Source organism: Microcaecilia unicolor, chromosome 14 (genome assembly GCF_901765095.1).
Source record: "Microcaecilia unicolor chromosome 14, aMicUni1.1, whole genome shotgun sequence".
NCBI classification, from domain to species: domain Eukaryota; kingdom Metazoa; phylum Chordata; class Amphibia; order Gymnophiona; family Siphonopidae; genus Microcaecilia; species Microcaecilia unicolor.
In genome coordinates, this window is record NC_044044.1 from 27,794,553 (window position 1) to 27,820,536 (window position 25,984).

General features: G+C 45.9%; 1 protein-coding gene across 1 annotated transcript; it reads right to left on the reverse strand.

Annotated features, from left to right (window-relative positions):
* Positions 1-1,578: 1,578 nt before the first annotated feature.
* SALL2 (spalt like transcription factor 2) lies at positions 1,579-21,512 on the reverse strand. Its single transcript, XM_030186663.1, has 3 exons — positions 21,440-21,512; positions 8,094-11,131; positions 1,579-1,956 (listed from the first exon to the last, which is right to left on the reverse strand). Exons 1-3 carry the CDS (start codon positions 21,510-21,512, stop codon positions 1,579-1,581), a joined length of 3,489 nt encoding a protein of 1,162 aa, XP_030042523.1.
* Positions 21,513-25,984: the final 4,472 nt, after the last annotated feature.

A 25,984-nucleotide genomic window follows, 5' to 3' on the forward strand; every position in this document is an offset into this window, starting at 1 on the left:
GAGCCGCAGGCAGGTCAGGTTTTCAGGATATCCACAATGAATATGCAGGAGATAGATCTGCATACCAAGGAGGCAGTGCTTGCAAACCTATCTCCTGCATATTCATTGTGGATATCCTGAAAACCTGACCTGCCCGCGGCTCTCGAGGACCGGAGTTGCCTAACCCTGCTCTAGGCCAGGGGAGCTCAATGTCAGTCCTCAAGGTCTCCAACTGAGAAGGGTTTTCAGGATTTCCACAATGAATATGCATGAGATCTATTTGCATACAATGATGGCAGTGGTTTTCAAATAGATCTCATGCATATTCATTGGGGAAATCCTGAAAACCCGACTAGGTTGTGGACCTCGAGGACCAACATTGAGCACCCCTGCTTTAGGCCATGAATCCCCTTCATTAGACCAGAGTGAAATTATCCAGAAATGGGTCTGAGCGTGAACTATCCTGCACAGGCCCTTGCTTCCCATGTCAACTGGGAAGTTTGTGCTGTGCACTTTCATATTTTTGGATCATTCTTAAGCTGGCCCAGTATAAGGTACCACAGCCCACAGAGCTCAGATCTAGTGGTCAATGTTGATTCTCCGAGGTCTAGGCATGCCCTAGGCCTCTGCTTCCCTCTGTGGAAAATCTTGTGGATTTCAGAGCTGTCGTGCTACTCAGTTTTTGGTATAGAAGACAGACTATCAGAGAAGCCTTCAAAAACTGAGTAGTTGAGAAGCATTTAACCATATGTCTGGCAACAAGTTCCATGTCACAAGGGATAAGTTGAACCAAGACTGTTGTTTGCCCACATTGCACCTATGGACTTGGAGTGCCGACCTTGCTTTCAGAAATGAGAGATATGAGTTAACTCATGAGATGGAGCTTGTTTGAATCCCTGGTATCTGGCCATTAGGTGCTGCTGAGGCATGCTCGTGGTTCACACCATGTCCGTGTCTTCCAAATGGCTAAGAAAACATTCAACTGCAACTGTTCTGGTTCCTTGCCCTCTTCCTTAGTATGGCACCTTCTTCTCTCTTCCATCGACTCTTGGTTCCTAGTAGGATACTGTTGCACAGATACATATAACCAGTGGTTGTTGGTATCTCCCCATCCTTCAATTTGGGAAGAAAGATGTAGTGAACTCAGCAGTGGTAGAAATGAAAATATTGTGCATAACTAAGCCCCAGATTAATGAGGAAGCTACTAGATAGTCCACTGAGATTGTCTTCAGTTGGTGAAAGATTTTAGCCATGGATCCCAATATGGGTTGTTCACTGTGCACACCATCTCTTAGAAGGAATAAGAAGTTATGATACCTTTCTTCTTCCTCCCATGAAGGCATTGAAGGATAAGACCAAAAAAAAAAAGATGTGGAATTCTGAAGGGTTTTTCGACAAAGTCTGTGGCCTCCACCATGATGCTGTCTGAAGATACCATGGCGGTAAGAGCTTTGAGAAGGATCATCATGGCTTTACCACTTCCTGCCTTGAGTTCCTTTGGAAGGATCCTTTTCTTTTGATGGTATTGACCTCATTTGAACAGATTTGCCAAGCGGGCCCCTTGGGCCTACCCTCTGGACTGCAGCTATGAGTAAATAGCTATTTCTCCTCTTTGACTTGGCTATCAGGGGGAGCCTCAGAAGTTGGCAAGACCTGCTCCTTGACTTCACCCAATCCACCAGTAGGTGCACTGACTGTGACTGCATTGCTGAGGCCAATCAGAGCAGGTGGGGCGAGCACTGCAGCTGTCGGGCCAATGCCGGCAGGTTTTGCCATCGGCCTGCTCGATAGGAAGGCTGTATACTGATTCCAGAAGGAAAGGGGTCCGACTCCTACCAGCTGTGCAGGGATATCCCTTGCGAGGAAATCTTGCAGCTTGACAGGACCACCTGAGAGAAGTGGGACAGGGCTATCCATGGAGAGACGTCGCCCTCTCCTGATGGGGCTACTGTTCCAGACGTGGGTGCTCATATGGACCTAGGAGGAAACAGGAACAGGTATTAATTTATGTCAAAACCACGAATCATCTATTGCTGATGTCTAAAGTTAGGCAACAATAATGCACCTTGGGACCCTTTTATTGAGCCACGGCAGGGCTAACTCGTGAGTAGCGTGCGTCAAATCAGCACTGCCGGGGTAACACGGTACCCAGCAGAAATTCTGAGGTTGGCGCACACTGTTTTTCTATTTTTTTTTAACCGCGGGGGTGTTCCTGGCGGTATTTGGCGGTGCAGCCACATTGGCGCATACTGCGTGATTACCGCATGCGTAGCGCGCGAGAGCCCTTACCGCTAGGTGGCAGTCAGTTAGGCTCAGGTGGTAAATAGCCGTGCACTACTTTTAATTTTACCGCATGGTCATTTACTGCCCCCCCCCCCTCATTTAAAGCTTTTCTTCCCAGCTGTGGTAAAAAAAAATGGCCAATTTCACACGTCCACACTGCTGGGGGCCATTTGTTTTACTGCTATTTAGTAAAAGGGCCCCCTAGTTCATAGAACGTTAGTGCTTACGCTTGTGATCGATGCCAATAATTGGCAGGTGTGCACGTAAGTGTTAGGCACTATTGTATACACAGTGCACCTAAATTGCTTAGCGTGCAACTGTCAGGAAGGATGGAGTGTGGGCGTGTCACCAACGGTGCTTGCAACTTATAAAATACTTAGACATGTCCACTTATACCAGCCATTGACCTGTCATAAATAGGCAATGCCTAACTTTTGATGGACCAATGTGACTTTGCACTAGGATTCTATAACAGCTTAGGCATGCCCTTAGGCCATTATGGATAGGGTTTATTTATTTATTATTACATTTGTACCCCGCGCTGTCCCACTCAAGGCAGGTTCAATGTGGCTTACATAATAATATGGATTACAGAGAATCGATAAAGAGAAAAATAAGTTAATTAAAGCAGAACAATAAAAGAGATAGGTAGGTAGGGATGGGCAAGGGTGAAGGGAGTAGGAGAGGTATGAGTAAGGTGTAGTTGAGCATTGGAGGAGGGGTAGAGGAGGCAAGAGGGGAGATGGGATATGGGGAAAAGCATAGGGAAATTTGGTGGGGGATGTAGTCTGGGTCATTATCGAGGTCTTCTGGATATGTGTTGGGTGGCTGGGTTCTTAGGATTAGTTTGGGTCATTTGGGTAGGCTTGCTTGAACAGATGGGTTTTTAGTGATTTCCGGAAGGGTAGATAGTTCCTGATTGATTGGATAGGTCTGGGGAGGGCATTCCAGAGTTGGCTGCCTAAAAAGGAGAAGTTGGATCCATAATAGGTTTTGTACTTCAGTCTTTTGCAATTGGAGTAATGTAGGTTGAGGTAAGTTCATGAAGTTTCAGACATGTTTCTGGTGGGAAGGTCAATCAGATTGAGCATCTATATCCCGGAGATTCACCGTGGATAATCTTGTGGATTAATGTGTGGACCTTGAAGAGGATTCATTCTCTGATGGGGAGCCAGTGAAGTTTTGCACGAAGAGGTGTTGCCAACTGGATCCAGATTCACCCAGCAGGGTTGATCCAGTCCTGGGCTTACCCCCAAAGCATGCATGGACTTGTAGCCTTGCTTTTCTTGGGGAATCCAATGGGAGAAATCAGAACCACGTCCCTGCATGCAATGGGGCATGCCTAGGGCTGGATCAAGCCTGTCGGGCGAATCCGGATCTAGTTGGCAATCCTAGTTACAGAGTTGGTGCTAAGCGAACCCCTTTTGTGGCACCTAAAATGAGGAGCCAATTTATAAAATTGATACCATAGTCACCAATAATAGCTTTACCAGGTCTATTATTAAGGTAGACCTGGGAAAAAGCCACTGCTTATTCCTGAGGGTAAGTAGCTTGGAGAAAATAGGAAGGAGAAAATGCAAACCTCACGAGTACATAAAGAACACAGAAAGAGTGAGGCAAAGAAGACGAGGATTCCAACATCTCGGTGTGTAGGACGTTTAATATAGTCAGGGATATCAAAACATCAAAGACCCGACACGGCCATGTTTCGGCATATGAGCCTGCTTCAGGGGTCAAAAACCCATATGAAGATAAAATAAATAAATAACAATGAATAAACAATATGTATAAAATAGACAATGCCTCGATCACAGTATCAGTAGTAGGCTCCATATACTTATATAATCATAGCTCTCACTTGTGCACTTATCTGGCTCTTCCACAGCAGAATATAACCTTTGGAGTTTTATAATTTTGCTTTTTCCATATCATATTCATACTCACCACGAGGCAAATCTGTTCAGGACTATTTTGCACCAACACATGCTACAGGTAGTCATGGATATGGTCTTCATTTGCATCCATTTATCTACTGGTTATTGTTTTTAATTATTTTTAATTAAGCACTTTTTTTGTACCTTTAGTTGTAGCATTAAATTTATTCACATGCATTTGTTTTATAAGGTCTGTGCCAGAGTCGGTGGTGGGAGGCAGGGATAGTGCTGGGCAGACTTATACGGTCTGTGCCAGAGCTGGTGGTGGGAGGCGGGACTGGTGGTTGGAAGGCGGGGATAGTGCTGGGCAGACTTATACGGTCTGTGCCAGAGCTGGTGGTGGGAGGCGGGACTGGTGGTTGGGAGGCGGGGATAGTGCTGGGCAGACTTATACGGTCTGTGCCAGAGCTGGTGGTGGGAGGCGGGACTAGTGGTTGGGAGGCGGGGATAGTGCTGGGCAGACTTATACGGTCTGTGCCAGAGCTGGTGGTGGGAGGCGGGACTGGTGGTTGGGAGGCGGGGATAGTGCTGGGCAGACATACGGTCTGTGCTAGAGCTGGTGGTGGGAGGCGGGACTGGTGGTTGGGAGGCGGGGATAGTGCTGGGCAGACTTATACGGTCTGTGCCAGAGCTGGTGGTGGGAGGCGGGACTGGTGGTTGGGAGGCGGGGATAGGGCTGGCCAGACTTATACGGTCTGTGCCGGGGCTGGTGGTTGGGCGGCGGGGATAGTGCTGGGTAGACTTATACAGTCTGTGCCAGAGCCGGTGGTGGGAGGCAGGGATAGTGCTGGGCAGACTTATAGGGTCTGTGCCAGAGCTGGTGGTTGGGAGGCGGGGATAGGGCTGGGCAGACTTATACGGTCTGTGCCGGGGCTGGTGGTTGGGCGGCGGGGATAGTGCTGGGCAGACTTATACGGTCTGTGCCAGAGCCGGTGGTGGGAGGCAGGGATAGTGCTGGGCAGACTTATACGGTCTGTGCCGGGGCTGGTGGTTGGGCGGCGGTGATAGTGCTGGGCAGACTTATACGGTCTGTGCCAGAGCCGGTGGTGGGAGGCAGGGATAGTGCTGGGCAGACTTATAGGGTCTGTGCCAGAGCTGGTGGTTGGGAGGCGGGACTAGTGCTGGGCAGACTTATAGGGTCTGTGCCAGAGCTGGTGGTTGGGAGGCGGGGTTGGTGGTTGGGAGGCGGGGATAGTGCTGGGCAGACTTATAGGGTCTGTGCCAGAGCTGGTGGTTGGGAGGCGGGGTTGGTGGTTGGGAGGCGGGGATAGTGCTGGGCAGACTTATACGGTCTGTGCCGGGGCTGGTGGTTGGGCGGCGGTGATAGTGCTGGGCAGACTTATACGGTCTGTGCCAGAGCCGGTGGTGGGAGGCAGGGATAGTGCTGGGCAGACTTATAGGGTCTGTGCCAGAGCTGGTGGTTGGGAGGCGGGACTAGTGCTGGGCAGACTTATAGGGTCTGTGCCAGAGCTGGTGGTGGGAGGCGGGACTAGTACTGGCCAGACTTATAGGGTCTGTGCCAGAGCTGGTGGTTGGGAGGCGGGGTTGGTGGTTGGGAGGCGGGGATAGGACTGGCCAGACTTATACGGTCTGTGCCCTGAAGAGGACAGTACAAATAAAAAAGTAGCACATATGAATTTATCTTCTTGGGCAGACTGGATGGACCGTGCAGGTCTTTTTCTGCCATCATCTACTATGTTACTATGTATTGTTTATTGTTTTAATTATTTTTAATTAAGCACTTTTTTGTACCTTTAGTTGTAGCATTACATTTATTCACATGCATTTGTTTTATACTTTACTTTATATCTGTTTTTATCACACCATTGGTTTTACTGTTGTTTTTATCTTACATAGTAAATGACGGCAGATAATGACCTGTATGGTCCATCCCGTCTGCCCAACAATTGTTATCTATCTTATATTGTGGTTTCTTCACCACACACTCACATTATTGTTCGTCAGTATCATAATTTTATGAATCTGTACTTAGTGAATGCCGTTTCATGTACTGATAGATACACAGATTGATTTGGAGCTAATGCCTTAAAAACACAAAAATATGTTTTAAAGTTCTGGAGACCGCACCTGCGGAAAGATATAAACAGGATGGAGTCGGTCCAGAGGGCGGCTACGAAATTAGTAAGCGGTCTTGAATGCAAAAATTATAGGGACAGGCTTATGAACCTCAACATGTACACGCTGGAAGAGAGGAGACATGATAGAAACGTTTAAATATCTCAAGGGCATTTATGTACAGGAAGAGAGCCTTTTCCAAATGAAGGAGAGCTCTGGAATGAGGGGGCATATGACAAAGTTAAGAGGGAATAGGCTTAGGAGTAACCTAAGGAAGTATTATTTCAGAGAAAGGGTGGTGGAGGCGTGGAATGACCTCCCGGTGGAGGTGGTGGAGTCGAGGACTGTTCCAGAATTTAAAAAGGCATGGGATAAGCATGTGGGATCGCTTAGGAACAGGAAGAATTAGGGGTTACAGAGGATGGGCAGACTAGAAGGGTCATATGGCCTTTATCTACTGTCATGTTTCTATGTTTCTATATTGCATTAAAAATATGTAAATTAATAGATGAATAATAAAAGTTACTGAGAGCGAATAAATGATAATATGGTGCATTAACTCCAATCTGTGTATCTGATGAACAATAATGTGAGCGTGTGTCAAACAAACCACAATATAAGATAAATAACAATGTAAGATTAAAAAAAAAAACAGTAAACCCAGTGGTGTGATAAAAACAGATACAAAGTAAAGTATCAAAGAAATGCATAGGAATAAATTTAATGCTACAACTAAAGGTACAAAAAAAGTGCTTAATTAAAAATAATTAAAAACAATAAACAATAGGTAAATGGATGAAAATAAAGACCATATCCGAATACCTGTAGCATGTGTTGGTCCAAATAGTCCTGAACAGATTTGCCTCGTGGTGAGTATGAATATGATACGGAAAAAGCAAAATTATAAAACTCCAAAGGTTATATTCATTCTGCTGTGGAAGAGTCGGAAAAGTGCAAAAGTGAGAGCTATGATTCTATGAGTATACGGAGCCTACTACTGATACTGTGATCGAGGCATTGTCTATTTTATACATAATGTTTATTTATTGTTATTTACTTATTTTATCTTCATATGGGTTTTTGACCCCTGAAGCAGGCTCATACGCCAAAACATGGCCGTGTCGCGTCTTTGATGTTTTGATATTCCTGATTATAGTAAAGGTCCTACACACCGAGATGTTGGAATCCTCGTCTTCTTTACCTGAGCTCACTCTTCCTGTGTTGGTGAGTAGCGTGGAACATTGCTACCTTTTGGGACTCTTCAGGTACTTGTGACCTGGATTGGCCACTGTTGGAAACGAGATACTGGGCTAGATGGACTTTTGGTCTGACCCAGTTCTGGTCTATTATACAAAATCATTTATAGCAAGTCTGAGCATCCCCAAAGAGACTGTCTTATATGTCCACTCACCAGCCCTTATATTTTGTCCCATGACTTCCAAGTAGAAGTTCTAATACATCTCTGAGAGTGATGATGTTTCTGGGGGTGTGTTCCTAATGCAGAGCCCAGGGATAGAGCCTAGATCTTGTTTGCAATATATACAGGCTCTGCAATAACTGGGGAGTAGGGCCCGGGGGGGTGTATTTCCTATGCAGACCCAGGAGGTAGAGGCTAGGTTCTATCTCTTATATATAACGGTGGTGCAATGACTGCTTAGGGTAACCCAAGGAGTATATACAGAAGGGAATAGATGTAGTGCCTTGGGTTCTATTTTAAGATAGTGCAATCGGTTAAGTCAATGTAAAGCACTGTCTTTGATGGATTTCCTAGGGGTAGGAACCTATAAATCCTTGCTGTTGACATAAACTGGTGAGCCCTACCTTCAGGTTTCCTCGGGTAGTGAAGGCTCTTCCACACATACTGCAAGAGAAGGGTTTCTCTCCAGTGTGAATCCTTTCATGGATCTGCAAAGCACTGGCAGAGGAGAAGGTCTTCTTGCACACCATGCAGAGATGCTGCTTGGGGATGCGCCTTCCAGGAGGGGACAGTGTTGATGACACAACCAGCCCAGGCAGCTGTACCAGCGTCAACATATTGGGTGGGCTCCCCACTTCCATCTTCACCAGGTTGTCTGGAGGTGTTTGGGCTAATGGAGATGACTCTTTGGTCAGGCACTGAGGGGGGTTTAGTGGCCGAGGAGGGGATGTTTCGCTCACCTGGTGTGCTGCCAGCATGTGTTTCTTTAAAGTTGCTTTCTCTAGAAAACTCTGTTTGCAGATTGTGCAGACAAATAGACCATCCTTAGTGTGGTTTTGTGTGTGCTTCTCTAGGGAGTCCTGACAAGAAAATGGCATATTACAGATGTCACAAGTGTGGGTATTGTTCTTCTCTGATGCCTCACTGGCTGTCACAGCAACATTTTGAGCTATCTTTTGAGTTTCAGTGGGTGCTGTACTTGAATCATCATTTGTGTTTGCCACTGGGGGCTCAAAGGGTTCAACAAAAATGTTCTGAGGTTTTTCTTGCTGGTGGGCCTCCATATTGGTAATTCTTGCACCATTTTGCTTACTGTCTTCCAGAAGCCCTGGAGGAGATGGAAATTCAGTAGCAACAGCAGTGATAGGTTCTGAAGGAAGGATATGTTGGACTGCTGAAGCAGATGGTGGGCTGCCGTCAGTGCCACCGTCTCCCACGTCTTCTTTTGTGGTGGCAGCCATGATATCATCATCCAAACTGGAAATCTCTGAATCCATCTGGGTCACCTTGTGGCTTTCAGACCCACTGCTTTCCAGGGAGTCCTCATCAGTAACATCTTCATCTGAAAAGTCCTGGTCATCAAAGCTCTTCTCCTCTAGGCAGTCCAATTTGGTCTCAGCACCATCAGTAACAACTCCATTAGGGATTTGTCCACCTAGGTGCATCTTGATGTGCTGCTGAAGTGTCACAGCATTTGTGAATTTCTTCTGGCAGATGGGGCACGAGTTTTGTGCTTTGGTGGCAGGACTAGACTTGTGCGCAACAAAATGAGCCTTCAGGTTGCCCTTGGTGGAGAAAGCCCGACCACATATTTTACACTTGAATGGTCTTTCTCCATTATGTTGGCTGTAGTGCAGATGCAGGGCTCTGGGGCAGCTGAGAACTCTCAGGCAGATGACACACTGGTTGGAACTGGTGGCCTGCTTGTCTATGTTCTCTACCAACTGCTGGAGCTTTGATGTCTCAGAGGAACCAAGAGGATCGATGATGTATGGAAAAGGGAAGGCAGTTGCCTTGAAATGATTAGACAGCAAAGCCCAGCTGGGCAGGGAACTTACCAGTTTGCTCAACTGGACCCTGCTACCACTGCCATTGTGAATGTCTACTGGTGGTTCCCTTTCTGATGGTGGCGTGTTTTCATCTGCCTTGCTTTTCAGGTTACCTCCGATGCATTTTGGCAGGGAAGCTGCACTGTCACTAGCTTTCATGAGAACAAACTTATTCAATGGTGGGAGAGTCTGGGCAGTGGAAAGAAGGGTGAGGCTCTCTGTGGCAGTTAAAGCAGAGATGAGGGATTTCTTCTCAGGTGGGTCCTCATCTGTCTTCTCGGGGGGTACTGACATACCATAAGGGAGCCCACTGCTAGTGAGAACATAGTCCAGGTGCTCAGGAACTGGATGGGGGTTCATCTGCACATGAGGGTACTTCTCCTTGTGCCGATGGAAATGCACCTTCAAGTTTCCTCGGGTGGTGAAGCGATTCCCACATATGTTACATTTGTAAGGTCTTTCACCTGTGTGGGACCGCAGGTGAATTTGGAGGGCACTATCACTGCCAAACACCTTGGCGCAGAATCGACACTTGTGCCTGCCAGATGGCTTCTCTTGTGATGGTTCTGCATAGGCGGGCTCCCCATTCTTCTGCTTCAGCAGGCTGGGCATGGCTTCTAGCACTCTGGCTCCTAAAAACATTCCAGCCTGGGGGGCTAGAATACCTGCAGGGAAGGTAGAATGGGCAGGCATGAGCTGGCCAGGAGGTGATATGGGTAGAGGGGCTGATCCTTGAGTAACCTTCTCACAGAAGGATGTCACAGACTTCTGCTTTAGAGCATGAACATTAGGAAGGCTTCTTCCTATGAAAGGGTTCCCCAGTGGATTATAGAGATGGAAGAGAGCTTGCCTGGGCGCCTCTGCTCCAGATGAGGTTTTGAGACTCTCAGGCACCTGCGTTGCTTGGTTTGTCTTCACTGGGCTGAATGTAGGCAAAGACTTTGTGCCAGCTACTGGTTCAGCTTGCAAAGGTGTAGGGGTGGTCAAGGGCCCTGTTGGCTGTGATATAGACCCCAGCATGAGAACTTGCTGGCAGATCTGTTCGGTCATCTGCATCTGGTGGATCTGGCGTTGTTGTAGAACTCGGAGCTCTTCCAAGATCATTGGGATGTTGAGTGAACCACATGGCGCTCCAGTAGCAAGGGCCTCCTGACCATGGGGTGTTGCCCCAAGCTTTGGATTAGGGAGGCCCTCCACCATCAACCCACCATTGGGAATGTAAAAGTGCCGTGAAGCCCCTGCATCTTTACATCCCTGTTCCAGCCAGGCAGCTGATCTGGGACAATCTGCAGCTCTGAGAGTCTTCTGGCCATTGCTGGTGAGTGAAAGTTCCTGCTTAGGTCCTTGTTTCTCATGAGTTTTGCTATTTGGATCAGGGCTCTGAGGTTCATCCATGCTCTTGCTGGAAGCATATCCGTGGCTGCTCTCTCCATCCAGATCTCTGGGAACTTCGGCAGAAGAGGTTGTAGAAGAGCAGTCACCTTGGTTGCCAACGATCACTACTACTTGGTTAATTACATTGCAGGACTCCCGGTGTTGAAGAAACTCATTTGGGTCTTCAAACTGGGCACAGCATTTTTCACAGACCTGAATGTCCTCATCTGCTGTATCCCCTTTATAACAAAAACAGACAAATAAACACACGTTATATGTTAGCAAAGTGTTAATTCAGGGTGCATAAAAATAAAGCATAAGTACCTGAATTAGATAACTAGGTCCTTGGTGCGGAGACACCGCTGATTCCCTAACAACTTTCAAGTACTCCTTTGATGAGAGAGAGTGAGCGAGAGGGAGAGAGAGAAACGCACAGAGAGTAAATACACAATGCAAGGTTCATAGAGCTGGACAGAGCTGAAATGGAATTGGGACTGTTTGAAAAATCTACAAGGCGTCCCCCAGTCTTCTAAATATTTTCTGTTTTGTCCTTTCACACAATTCCCTGTGAGTTCGCACTCATCTCCAAATCCCTAAATTATACATTGGAGAAGAGAGGGAAGCCGGAGTGGTCTTTTCTTTCAGGATTAACCAACCACCTGAGTTTCTCACAGCTGGCTGTTAATCTAGGTTCCCTGGGCATTGATTAAAATACACAGCAGCTCCCTTTAAAGACCTCCAGGTATCACACTAGAAGCGGCAGTGCAGGAGGCTTAACCCTGTCTCGCACACTTTCCTCAAACACACACTTGTGCATTGTTTCCTGAGAACCCTTCTCTTTCCTATCTCTCTTGCTTCTCTGCAAGTCTTAATCTTAGGTGTCTTGTTTTTCCTGATAAATTTTGAGTTCTGTTTTTCACTCTCTTATTGGAACTTAAAGGTCTCGGAGCCATATTAGTGAAGAAGAAAATGGGATTCTTTACAGATTACGATACTTCATTTAGACCAACATAAAATCTAGCCAAAGAAGAGGTATGCAAAAAAACTTAGATTGTGAGCTCACTAGGGACAGAAGAAGTACCTGCATATCATAAATGTAAACTGCTAGGAATCCTGTTCAGAAGGAATGGATCCTAAGGAGCTTAGCCGAGATTGGGTGGCAGAGCCAGCCGGTGGTGGGAGGCGAGGATAGTGCTGGGCAGACTTATACGGTCTGTGCCAGAGCCAGTGGTGGGAGGCGGGGCTGGTGGTTGGGAGGCGGGGATAGTGCTGGGCAGACTTATACGGTCTGTGCCCTGAAGAGGACAGGTACAAATCAAGGTAAGGTATACACAAAAAGTAGCACATATGAGTTTGTCTTGTTGGGCAGACTGGATGGACCAAGCAGGTCTTTTTCTGCCGTCATTTACTATGTTACTTTGCTACCACAGAAAGACAGAATATCAGATCCATGACCCTGAACCTTTAGGTAGTACATGAGAACATAGAACTATAAGAACAGCCATAGTGGATCATACCCAAGGTCCATCAAATCCAGTGTCCTGTTTCCAACAGTCGTCAATGCAGGTCAAAAGTACCTGGCAGGATCCCAAAAAGTAGATAGATTCCATGCTGTTTACCCCCCCAAGGATGAGTGGTGGCTTTCTCCATGTTTATGGGCTTCCCCCCCAAAAAAACTTGTGCAAAACGTTTTTAAACCCTGATGTGCTAATTGCTTTTACCACATCCTCCGGCAATGAATTCCAGAGCTGTGGGACTTTTGCCAGTTCCTGGAAAGCTTTTCCTTCTGCACTGAGGAAACAAAATATTTTCACCTATTTGTTTTAAATGTGCTATTTAGTAACGTCATGGTGTGCCCCTTAAGCCTTTCTACTTCTAGAAAGAGAAAACAACTGATTTGCGTCTACTCATTCCACTCCACTGTATCATATCCCCTCTCAGCTGTCTCTTCTCCAAGCTGAAGAGCCCTAGCCTCTTTAGCCTTTCCTTACAGTTGAGTTCAGTGGCGTACCTAGCTCACTGCCGGTCACTTCGCGTAAGGCAGTGTGCGGCCATTTTGACTTTGCTTTTTATTTCAGTTTCATTTCCATTTTTATGTTACAGTCAATTTTACTTTCATGTTTTTCTGTTTCAGGTATAATGACACTTGTATTTTTCATCATTTTTTTCTTATTTTTATTTTTTCATTTTTTTATTATGTTTTTTTATTTTTTTATTCTAATCAATCACTTTTTGTATTTTGATTCTGAGATCCCTGTTCAGTCTTCTGTGTCCTGTTTTCTGGTTATTTTTTGTTATTTATGACTGTATGTATGGCATGTATTTATTAATTGATTTATATATCCATTTTGTATATCTCTTTTTAGCAGCTCATGTGCTGTTGTTCATCTGACTTACAAGGCATTTCTTTCTTCAGATATTATTAGGTATGTCTCACATTCCGGCATCCAAAATATAGAACAGGAAAAGTTCTCTACGATGACGAATCACAGAAGGCAAAAGTAGAGACTAATAGACGATTCACCACTGGAGACGTGAGTCCAACAGTCTTTATTATATCAGAGATAGCGACCCGACACAGGCTGTGTTTCGACGCTAAAAAGCATCTGCATCAGGGGTCAATAAATACACCAAGTAATGAATGCAAAACGAAGAGTCCTACTTGTATATGTGTTGTCAACTCACTGATCACGTAGCACCAAACAGAATATGCTGGATACAAACTATCAGAGCAAAATGGACTCTTCGTTTTGCATTCATTACGGTGTATTTATTGACCCCTGATGCAGACGCTTTTTAGCATCGAAACACGGCCTGTGTCGGGTCGCTATCTCTGATATAATAAAGACTGTTGGACTCACGTCTCCAGTGGTGAATCGTCTATTAGTCTCTACTTTTGCCTTCTCACATTCCGGTATTACATACATTTTGTCAGCATTGTATCATATGTTTATCCTTACAGCTCTCATTATCTCTATGTATATTATTTTATTTCTCATCATTTACAATTTATATTTTATATATTATTTTACATTTTATTTGATATCATATTTTATTCAAGTGTCTGATGGTCCAAATATGTTTTTTTTATTGCAGTCACATGTTTATGTATATTGTTTATATTTTGTTTATTTTACTTTATTTTATAGACCCCTGATGCAGGCCTTTACGGCCGAAACACATCACGTGTCGGGTCAACTGTGTTACTTTCAATAAAGACCTTGTTCAGGAAGACACTCATTGTGAGAGGATTTTTTTTTTAATCCACTGTTTGTTTTGCCTGTCTTGGGTATACCTAGCTTGGTTGCCACTCAGGGCAGAGCACCCCCCCTCCTCCAGTCCCATCACCCCCTCCCTCCCTCTAAGCAGTAAGGGGTGGACAGAGCAGTTATGGGGCTGGCTGTGGGCTCTGCCGGTCCTCTGCCCCAAAACAGGAAGTTGACACCAAAGGGGCAGAGGACCACCGGCAGATCTGAGATCCGCATGACTGCTCAGTACACCCCTTTACTTGCTGCACCTGGGGCAGACCACACTCTCTGCCCTGGTCTTGGTACGCCACTGGGTCTTCCATTCCCTTTATCACTTTGGTCACCCAACTCAGAACCTTTACTAATTTTGCTTTATCTTTTTCAGTGGTGTTCCTAGGTGGGGGGGCAGTGGGTGCGGTCCGCCCCGGGTGCACGCCGCTGGGGGGGTGCTGCGTGCGCCTGTCCTCCGTTCGTTCCATGCTTCTTCTCTGCCCTGGAACAGGGCAGAGAAGAAGCATGGAACGAACGGAGGGCAGGCGCGCGTGGCACCCCCCAGCGGCGTGCACCCGGGGGGGGGGGGTTTCTTTCGCGGGGGGTGTCGTGCTGCATCTGGGGAGTGTGCTGCACCTGGGGGGGGCGGGGCGCTTCGGCGATCCGCCCTGGGTGTCAGCCCCCCTAGGAACGCCACTGATCTTTTTTGAGATGCAGCAACCAGAATTGCACACGATACTCAAGGTGCAGTCATACCACGGAGCGATCCTGAGGCTTTCAAATGACATGGGCCCCTTCTTAAAAAGTGATTGCGAGATTAAAGGAAGGAAACCTATATATGGCATTTGGCATTTCACTGAGATCTGCGAAGAAACAGAGCCAGGTTTGATTTTCAAGGTAATAGAAGTATGGAAATTAACCCAACCCTTAGAAGAAGATGGAGCTAAATGTATCTAATGAACCTTCGTTGTAGGTGAACTGATAACCACACCAGATTATTGCCCTTGTGAATTGGGATTAGATACCCCTGCATGTCTTGTGGTGATACGGGGGAGGCCAAAGAGGGCATGTAGGTCTGATGATGGTCAACACAGTGACTCCAACGTCTGATTTACTTATGTACCTGATTATGGAAGTGGCTCACACAGAAGACACCTCAAAAGAAATTATCTGTCTCCTTTATATGTGTAAAATGCAAACTAGAATGAAAAAAGGTCATTTCCTTCTCTCTCTCTCTTTCCTCTTCCCCTCAGCTGATTTATGAAAAAACTTTTACCAACATTTTTCCCTGTACGGGGATAGTTTTTGGAGAAGGATTCCACTGTGTTCATGCCAGTGAACCGGGGAAGGACTTGTAGACATTGATATGTAAATATTCCCTTCTCTAAGCCTCCCCTTCTTCTGGTTAATTTACTTCTGGGGGCTGGGGGTGTATTTCAGCTTAATTAAACTTGTTGAATTGGTGTAGGGGGAAGGGAAACAGAAGATGGGCTTAGAAGAGGTAGCGAGCAGGAGAAGGGAGGGTTTGGAAGAGTCATTGGGGGCTTATAGTGTGCTGTGAGTCTTACATTTTGGGAAGGGGGTCTCCATGTAGCTCACACCTCTTTCAGATGTAGCTCAAGGTGAGTTACAGAGGGTATATTCCTGTAGGATTTTTTTTTCTCTCTCCCCTATTTAGCCTTGATAGTTACAGAAGTTCTCATCTGTGCAGAAATCGTGAGGTTTGGTGATTAGTTTGCCGGTGTCGCAGGCTGTCAATATCTACAACTTGGGGGCTAAGCCTGAGGTGATGAAAGCTGTCGGTTTCTGCAACTTGTTGAGCTGAGTCTGAGACTTTAAGTGATGCACAGACAGACGTCTGCAAAACGGGTTTTGAAAATACCATTTTGGACCTTTTGAGAAGAAATCCATCCAAACGGTGCTTTACAACATTTTTCTCTTTCGAAAATAAGCCCCCTGTGTGCATTAGTCGCTGTTCTGTAAGCTAACGTCTAACTGGAAGCAAGCACGCCTAACTGGGTTGCCAGGTTTCAGCAGGCGTAAGTCTTTTGCCCAAAGTAAGGTGTGGAAATCGGCGCTATGCGCTGTTCTATACAGAGCACACACCCTAGAAAGCTGCGTAGTGTTGATGTTTTTTTTTCGGTGCCCGTTTTTCAGCTCTGTATTCAGAACCGCCCCTCCCCCCCCATTAATGTAAACATCAAGGCAGTCTGCTATAAAAGGGAAATAGCTCCAGAAACAACACCAAATGCATATTAAAATTGCAGCATAACACTTAACAAATCACAAGAGTAACCACCAGTAAGTGCAACAGATAGGTATTTTATCAAGCAGCTAAGTAGAACTGGGAATAACCACCACTGATCCCTGGGAGTGAGCAACAAAGAATGATCTACTCATTGGAATCTGTGCAGGGTACTTCCTGGTGACATAAGTACTGCCAAACTGGGAAAGACCAAAGGTCCATCAAGCCCAGCATCCTGTTTCCAACAGTGGCCAATCAAGTACCCGGCAAGATCCCCAAAATGTACAAAACATTTTATACTGCTTATCCCAGAAATAGTGGATTGTCCCCAAGTCCATTTAATAATGGTCTATGGATTTTTCATTTAGGAAGCCGTCCAAACCTTTTTTAAACTCCGCTAAGCTAACCGCCTTTACCACATTCTCTGGCAACGAATTCCAGAGTTTAATTACACGTTGAGTGAAGAAAAATTTTCTCTGATTCGTTTTAAGTTTACTACATTGTAGCTTCATCGCATGCCCCCTAGTCCTGGTATTCTTGGAAAGCGTGAGCAGACGCTTCACATCTACCCATTCAACTCCACTCATTATTTTATAGACCTCCATCATATCTCCCCCTCAGCCGCCTTTTCTCCAAGCTGAAGAGCCCTCGTTGGAGACGAGATGCTGGACTTTTGGACCTCCAGTCTAATCCAGCATGGCATATCATACTTATAAACTCTGGAAAACTAACCTCACCAGTCTTCATGGGCAGACACTTCTGGGAATCACCAGTAACCAAAGAAACCAATCCATGAAACCTTCTTACCATTCAGCATGGGAAAACACCTCTTTGTAGTAAATGCTTAGATACTGAGTTTTGATCAACGTTCCCTCAAAGCTGTATGAGGGCCCAGCACCCACGTTCCTTCCCGGGGGGGGGGGGGGGGGGTGAGGGGAGGGGTAAAGCAACATCATGGTTTCAATTGCAAGGGGCAAGCAAGTTCTGCAGGATTCCCAGGGGACCTACCTGCCCCTCCCCATTGAAATGACTATATTGCTGCACTACCTCCAAGAGTAGGAACATGGGTGTTGAACCTCCTCTCACCTTAGACCAGTACTTCCCAAACTTTTATCCAATATGTCCCCATTTTAACACTTAAAAATTCAAGAGACCACTACTACTACTACTACTTAACATTTCTAGAGTGCTACTAGGGTTACGCAGCGCTGTACAAATTAATAATTAAGGACGGTCCCTGCTCAGAAGAGCTTACAATCTAAAGGACGAAATGTCAAGTTGGGGTAGTCTCGATTTCCTGAGTAGAGGTGATGTGATTAGGTGCCGAAAGCGACATTGAAGAGGTGGGCTTTGAGCAATGATTTGAAGATGGGTAGGGAGGGGGCCTGGGTATGTGCTCAGGGAACCCCCCCCCCCCCAGATGATGATGAAAACATAACAGACTTTCCCTCCACTCTCTTCTACTTCCTCCTCCTCCCGTCACTTATCCAAACCAAAAAAGCAGCAGTAACCACAGGCATCTGCCTGGGATCACAAGAAGTCCACTCAGGAGAAGAGGCAAGAACCTGTGAACACTGCCTGTCTCATAGGCTCCATTCTGACTGCAATTAACCTTTCATTAGCAAAAACAGTAGATCGAATCCCAATTAAACATGAACATAAAGCACCGGTCACAGGTCACAGCAGGGGTTCAGAAGGACGGGGATTGGCCCTTTTTCTGTGCCGTTTCTTCTGATATTGTGACCTCATTTTGGGGTCCCAACCCACAGTTTAGGAATTACTGCCTAAAAGGGATCATTGGTTTCGCTTCCAGAGACAACCAGGGCAGAAGCGGCCTGTTCCTGATGGCCTGCTCCTTTTGGCGACCCTCTCCTTGGTCCTGGAAAAATGTAATTAGAGTCAGCCCTGAAAACCTAGCAATAACCAAGAGAGCCTTGTGCGATTTGAAAATATAACAGGAAGTTACAGGGGATCACTAGGGGGTCTTTTACTGCTGCAGATAACTGGAGCTAATCTTTAGTAAAAGATCTCCTAAATTAATTAGAAGGAAAAGCAATCCTTATTTTATTTATTCATCATATTTGACCTATACAAAGGCTTCTAAAGTGGTTCAGAAAACTAAAAATATGGCCAATGTTGGGTATGGATTATTCCCGACTAATGCTAACTAGCATTTTGGAGAGACAAGCATTTTTTAAAGTTTTACTTAAGATAATGGCACTCAACTGTTTCTCTTTGCCCTTTCTTTTTAAGAGAAATTGCGAGAAGTTCCATGCAGGGAAAAAGTAGACGCTTTCCCTTCTGAGGTGCCAGATTTACTTAGATTCTCATTTGATAAGGCCTGAATGGGTTTCTCACATAATCCAATAGAAGCGGATCCGTTTTTCAATTCTGTTGTTTCAGTGCACATTACAATGATTTAGTGCCTGCTAAAAAGGTAGGGGGGAAACCCCCCCCCCCTGGAATGAACCCCATTCCCACGCCCCTCCCCCCCCAAAACAGGAACATGAAAACTGAAGCGAAAAGAAGGTTTATTTGCCATGCGTAGCCCTACCCAGCACTGCAAAGAGAAACCCCAGCTCTTCTCACTGCCATGTTGCAAAGAGATTGGAGACTCTGAGGTTGGAGTTGTGACACTAGGCCATGGAAAGTGAATCCAGCTCTCAGGGGTTTGGAAACCGCTGGACCTTTAGCGCAAGGATTTAATTCTGTGGAAGTGGGGAAGGGGAGAAGTTTTGCAAAGCAATAAATTGCTCCCCCCCCTCAAACCCCCCCCCCCACCTCATGCAAAATGTGCCAGAGTGCCTTGGCCAGTTCCTGGAAAGTTTTTCCTTCTGAAGGGGGCAACAAGTGAAGTCTGTGGACAAAGACTGCTCTGGGTGTTTGCGCACTGGACCAGCAGACTGACCCACTGGGAAAGGGAAATGTGACTTGATATACTGCCTTTCTGAGGTTTTTGCAACTACATTCAAAGCGGTTTACATATATTCAGGTACTTATTTTGTACTAGGGGCAACGGAGGGTTAAGTGACTTGCCCAGAGTCACAAGGAGCTGCAGTGGGAATCAAACCCGGCTCTACACGATCAAAGTCCACTGCACTAACCACTAGGCTACTCCTCCACTCATTCCACCAATAAGAGCCAACCTCATCAGTGATGTCACAATGGCTTGATTGCCCAATACTTGGCTCACTTCTGATATTGTGATGTCATAAGGGAAAGGGGGAAATGGGACTTGATATACTGCCTTTCTGAGGTTTTTGCAACTACATTCAAAGCGGTTTACATATATTCAGGTACTTATTTTGTACCAGGGGCAACGGAGGGTTAAGTGACTTGCCCAGAGTCACAAGGAGCTGCAGTGGGAATTGAACCCAGTTCCCCAGGATCAAAGTCCACTGCACTAACCACTAGGCTACTCCTCCCTGGCTTTTTCCACTATTTAAAATGAACATTTTCTCCTTTCCGTGTAGCCTAGCTTTGCATCTGAAGCCTCTCAGTGAACACTGCATCCCAAATAGCTGCTGACTTGTCCAGTTGCCTGGGGCCTGGAGGTTTGGGTCTTGAGATAATTCCTATGTTTCAGGAACAAGCTGCTGCTTCTGGGGGAAGTGTTTTCACATTCCTGCTAAACTTGAATATTTATGTTTTGTAAAGGGGAGCTGGGGGAAGAGGCAGGGGTAATTAGATCTGGAGGAGCTAACCCAGGCATGAAAATTCTGTTCAGGATACCTGTTACTGTGTCTGTTGTCTAAGAATAATCCAGAGACGTGACAGCTCTGCAGACCACGGGGGGGGGGGGGGGGGGGGGGGGGGGGCTTGTACAGATGTAACTGAAGACACCCATGTGTGGTTCTCCAAAGCTCACCTGAGTCACTGTCTCCCTATAAATCTTATGTTGGTTTAAGATAGGGCATTACAGCCTGATTTTCTCCAGGACCAATACTGACCAGAAGGAATTCTGCTGGGTTTGGAACCAAAAAAATATCTTTTTTGTGTGTGCGTATTCTAGATTTAATTCTGAATCTTATAAGGAGTTTAAGTAAGTGTATTGCCTCCCCTTAAAGCAAGATGTAAATACATGGATAGTATCTAAGTTGAATGGACATCTCCTCATTTTAAAGCAGGCTTAGCCCCATGAAATTAGGGGAAACCAGTGCTTGGATGAGTGGATTCTCTTCCCCTTTCCACTGCACAGAGAACAGATTAGATTAAGTAATAACAGCGAAACCAGCTGCTAATATTGGCTGACTAGAATTTGAAAGCCAGATTTTAGGACGGGCTTTCGATTGGTATCATCCCAGTTAGGCCCCCCTCTCTCCTGGGGATTTGCAGTGGTTTGCCTGGCCAGAGAAAGTTATTCACAGTTGCTTGGCCTAAGGAAAGGAATGAGAGACATGCATGTACCTAGGAAAACCCACCCAGCCTAACCACCCTCTCCTCCAGCCTCCCAATGTCTTGGTCCATCCCTGTGCCTGCGAGACATTCCCTAGGTCTTGGAAGCTAGTAGCCCAGTGGCAAGCTCGGAACGTAGTCATGGGTGTGTTTGGACTAGGGAGGGATCCGTGAATGGCGAGGAGTTATGGGCAAATGTCTCCGGCTCTGGAAAGAACTTCCCAAAACACCTTTATTGAAGCAAAACTTTCCTTTCCTTCCTTGTTCCCCCTGCCAGCACCCGCTCAGAACTCCTGATAAAACAGCACTTATTCTGTATTTCAAGTTCTCTTTCACTCCCCAGTCTCTCTTAACCCTATTTTTAAGGCTCCTATACCCTGCTACTTTTTTTTCTATCTTCAGTAGAGGAGTGGCCTAGTGGTTTGCATGGTGGACTTTGGTCCTGGGGAACTGGGTTCGATTCCCACTGCAGGCACGGGCAGCTTCTTGTGACTCCGGGGCAAGTCACTTAACCCTCCATTGCCCCAGGTACAAATAAGTACCTGTATATAATATGTAAGCCGCATTGAACCTGCTATGAGTGGGAAAGCGCAGGGGTACAAATGTAACAAAACAAACAAAAAAAAAATCACCAGAGTCAAGGCTTTTCTCCTCCATTGCTCACTCACCATTTTCAGAAGCTGTGGAGTTCTCTCCATCTGAAATGAGCTGCTGGGGGTTCCTTTGCTTCCTTCGAGACATGACCCCTCTTCCCAGAGCTGGGATTCACTTATTCGAGCCCTCCAATATCACACTTATGGAAAGAGCTTGAAAGGAAAAATAACAAAACCTCTCTGATCTGGACACATTAAGACAGAAGAGAGTTTGTCTCTCTCTCTGTCTCTCTCTCTCTCTGAACACTAACAGGCAGAGTTACAGAAAGTGTCAGAGGGATACACCCACCTTGTCCCCCCTTTCATTGTGCTGGGAAAGCTTTTCCTCACGCTGGCTGGCTGCTAATCTTCCCCCTTACACCCGGCCAAAGATTCAACCTGTCCCCCTCCGTGTAGTACTGCCCCCCTCCCACCAGGACACTTTTCTTGGAAAGGCATGGGAATGTTAGGGAATTAATAAGGGAGGGGGAAGGGCCATGCAATTTGCTGAACACAGTCACTGATGTGGAGTATCGTTTAGGAAAAGAAAAAAAAATGGCATGAAATGTATTTTCATGATTATTAGGAGTAATATTCTTTTCCGCATCCTTCCTCTCTCCCAGGTCACGGGATAGAGGAAATATCTTCCTGATAATACCAAACTCTCTCTCCCAAAGTTCCTTCCCCAACCCACCACCTTTCAGGGAATAACCCAAGTGCCCTTAAGGCACAAAGAAGTAAACTTTCAAAGTCAAGCAATTAGGCATCAAAACGGAATTAGGGGCACAAGATTTCATTCTTTATTGAAGCCCTGCAGTTCCTTCTGAATATTACTAGCCACCTTGACAAGGACAGAGGCCCTGGTTAGGTACCTCAGCATGAGCGCGTTAGACCTCGAAGACAGTGAAAATAAGTTTGAGGACTCTAATTATAAATGAAGGACTGTAGGCCACCCAGTTTTCTGGTGTCTATCTTTAATCCATTAACTACTTCTTCTGGTGATAATAATTTGGATTTTCAAAGGTAGCACAAGGCTGATTAAACCATGGCCTTATATTTAGATACAATTTATCCCTATTTCCAAGAGTTTATAAATGGTAACTTGAGGCAAATCCAAAGGACACAAGGGGATGTCATGGGAGATGTGGGATTTGAACCCTGTTTTCTTTGAGGATCTCGGTCTATTGCTCTAATCACAAGGCCTCTTCTTCTCCTGCTTTGGAAATGTATTAGGGGGTAAATTTTACATAGGTCACTAAAAATCAGGCACCAAAAAAACTAAGCTAATATTCTGTACGGGCAGCGCTGTGCGCCAAATCTGTTCTAGACCGCAAGTGCAAATCCGCAGTTACACGCCAGGCAGTAGGTGCAACCGCCAATGCCGTGGCTATGGCTGGTGTAAATGGTGGCACCTTAATTTGTGTGACAATAGTCCGAATACCCCTGACATGCCCATGCCCCTTCTACGTTAACGCCCATAGGCCCCGATGATCCATTTCCCTGCGCTGTTCCAAACAGCGCTGCGAAATTAGCACCAGAAGAGCACGGGGGTAATAACACCCCTATGATCAAACTAATAGCATGCAAATTTATGTTCATTATTAGCTTCAATCATGGGGGTACTTCCGCGGGATGATTGTGCCCGGGCATGCACCCAAGTCACAAGCCTCACGCAGAAATTGACAGGTCCAGGCTGTAAAAAAAAAAAAAATCTGGAGTTGTCAAACATTTCCAACCCCCCCCCCCCCCTCCCCGGACAGAGGGCTACTGGACCACCCTGCTGTTCTAGCACTCCCCCTGAACCCCAACCTATCCTGACCCCCCCTGAATGGAAGACCCTCACCCCCCCCAACAGAAGAGAAGGCTGGAGGTTTGGTGGACCTCCAACCTCCCCCTGGTGGTCTAGTACCCTGTGAACCCCTCCCCCATACCTTGAAATGACAGAGGAGTAGCATTCCCTCCTCCTTCTAGCGCTGTCTCCAAAAATGGCGGCGCCCTGCCCTACCCAGTGCATTCTGGGATGCGCTAGGTGGGGGCTTCCCTACCATACAAGGAAGGCGCTGGAAGGAGGAGGGAGTGCTACTTCTCTGTCATTTCACGATATCTTCCGAAAACTACTAAAAACCAACCTGTTCAAAAAGGCATACCATAAAGATCCATCCTAGATACTAGACAACGAAACTCTACCAAAACTTGACAAAACCGAACTCTTTACACAATTGCTTCAACCACTCTGTCACTAATGGACGTTAACGTGCTACCACTCTACTTCTCATGCCCAAATGAACTTTCTATATTTGATTAACTTACTCTATAAGTTACTCTATCAAGTATGAACTTTGCATTTCTCACTCCGGGAATGGCGATCGCCACTATGGCATAATGTAAGCCACACTGAGCCTGCAAATAGGTGTCAAAATGTGGGATACAAATGCAAGAAATAAATAAATAAATATTTGGGGGTGGGGAGGCTGGAGGTCCAACTACTGGCATTTATCAGCAATTTACTGCTGACTAGATAATTTTCTTATGCATATTACTAACCCTATTCTACAACTGTGTTACTACTACTACTTAACATTTCTAAAGCGCTACTAGGGTTACGCAGCGCTGTACAATTTAACATAGAAGGACAATCCCAGCTCAAAGAGCTTACAATCTAAAGGACACGTGAACAGTCAGATAGGGGCAGACAAATTGGGGCAGTCTGGAACTCCTGAAAGGTAAGAGTTAGGTGCCGAACGCAGCATTGAAGAGGTGGGCTTTAAGCAAAGACTTGAAGACGGGCAGGGAGGGGGCTTGGCGTAAGGACTCGGGAAGGTTGTTCCAAGCATAGGGTGAGGCGAGGCAGAACGAGCAGAGCCTGGAGTTGGCCACCATTTCTAGAATTTAGGGGTAGATGTCCACTCTGGGTAATTTCAACCATTAGAAGACCAAACCCATCCATCTACGTTTTGTGAAATACGGGTGGACGTAGAGATGAGAGTTACCGGAGTCCATGTGAGAGCAGAAAACAGTTTTGGAGGGAGGAAAGAGGGAAGGGGATAAGAGGCAAGTTATTTGTTAAAATATGAAAGGTGGAAGATTTACTCCGACGTTGTATTTGCACTAAGCTGGTTTGCTTTTTGGAAACAAAACAAGTGATAGAAGTTATAATCGATGCTCCAATAACAGTGATAAAACATGAAAATGTAGACCATTCTGTTTACATGGTTTTCCAGATCAGGCATTTCTATTAGCTCTAGAATGTGGGAAAGACCAAAGAGACTTTTTCCACATCTCTCTCAGGCATTCTCTTCCTCTCTTTTATCTTTTCTGCATCTTCCTTTCAGTATTTTGGCTTTTTTTTATTTACACATAGTTTCATTCTCCTTCCCTGCATCATCTTTCAGATCTCCCCTCCACATCCCATTGCACAACAGCAACCAAGCCTGGCATGAGGAAAAGCTGTGTTCCCTTTGACAGCTGGTCAACACCAAGGCAACCCTTCTCTCTCCCCTCACATCCGCTTTTCACCGCTCTGCCCATAAAAAGTGGCAGAGCCTGGTGCCCCAGAGACCTCTCTGCCAGGGAAACTTCAGGCCCAAGGGGTTCAGGGCTACTTCTGCCCTTGTATCTTCCTCAAAGAGCTCAAGCAGTCCTTGGGGAGGGGGGTGGGGGGTGGGAGCTTCTCCTCAGCTCTTTACCTCTACTTTTTTTTTTTTTTTAAATCTCTTTGCTTGTGCCCTCTTCACCCCCCACAGCTACAAAAGAAAAATCTTTTAAGAGAGGCCGCTGAGGGAATGTTAATGAGTGCGAGCCACAAAAGCCCATAGACTTTCCCTCACTGCATTTGAAAAAAAAAAAAAAAAAACCCACACAGAAGCTCTTTGAATACCCTTTCTGTGTGTGTGGCGAACATGAGTGAGGGGAAGTGAAGGTAGAAGAGGGGGGGGGGGGGGGGACAGGAGCAGGGGAAAAGGGAAGGATGAAATGAAAGGTGTGTGTGTGGGGGGGAGGTTAGGAGAAACTCTCCAAAACTCCAGAAAAATAATAAGAAAAAAAATTTGTGCTTGCTTTTCATTTTACTCTCTGTAATCTCTGGTTGTAAAATAGTATGAGATTATCTTGTTGGGCAGACTGGATGGACCGTACAAGTCTTTATCTGCCCTCATTTACTATGTTACTATCTTTTTTTCATTTATATGAGTTTTTAATAAAAAAAAACCATGGCTGTGTTGTCCCACTTCCAGGCTTAGACATAGGCAAGTTTCCCAAAATCATTTTGAAAAACCCCTCTAGGCACTCAAATTTCAGCAGGTTCGGGCTTTGTCTCTTTGTACTATGGATAGCGTACTAACAGCGTAACTGCTCAGAGTTGATGCACGGCCGTTTCTGGGGTACCTGGCCTGGCAATGCATCTCTGGTACTTGTGCTTCAGACCAGTTTCCAAATGGGAGAAAGAGTCATACTACCCTTATTAGCTACACATAGATGGATGAACTGAGGTACAGGGTGATGAAGTGACTGGCTCAGGGACAAAGCCAGGATTAGAACTGAAACATGGGGAGATAATGTGTCTTCCTCGGGGTCACACGCATA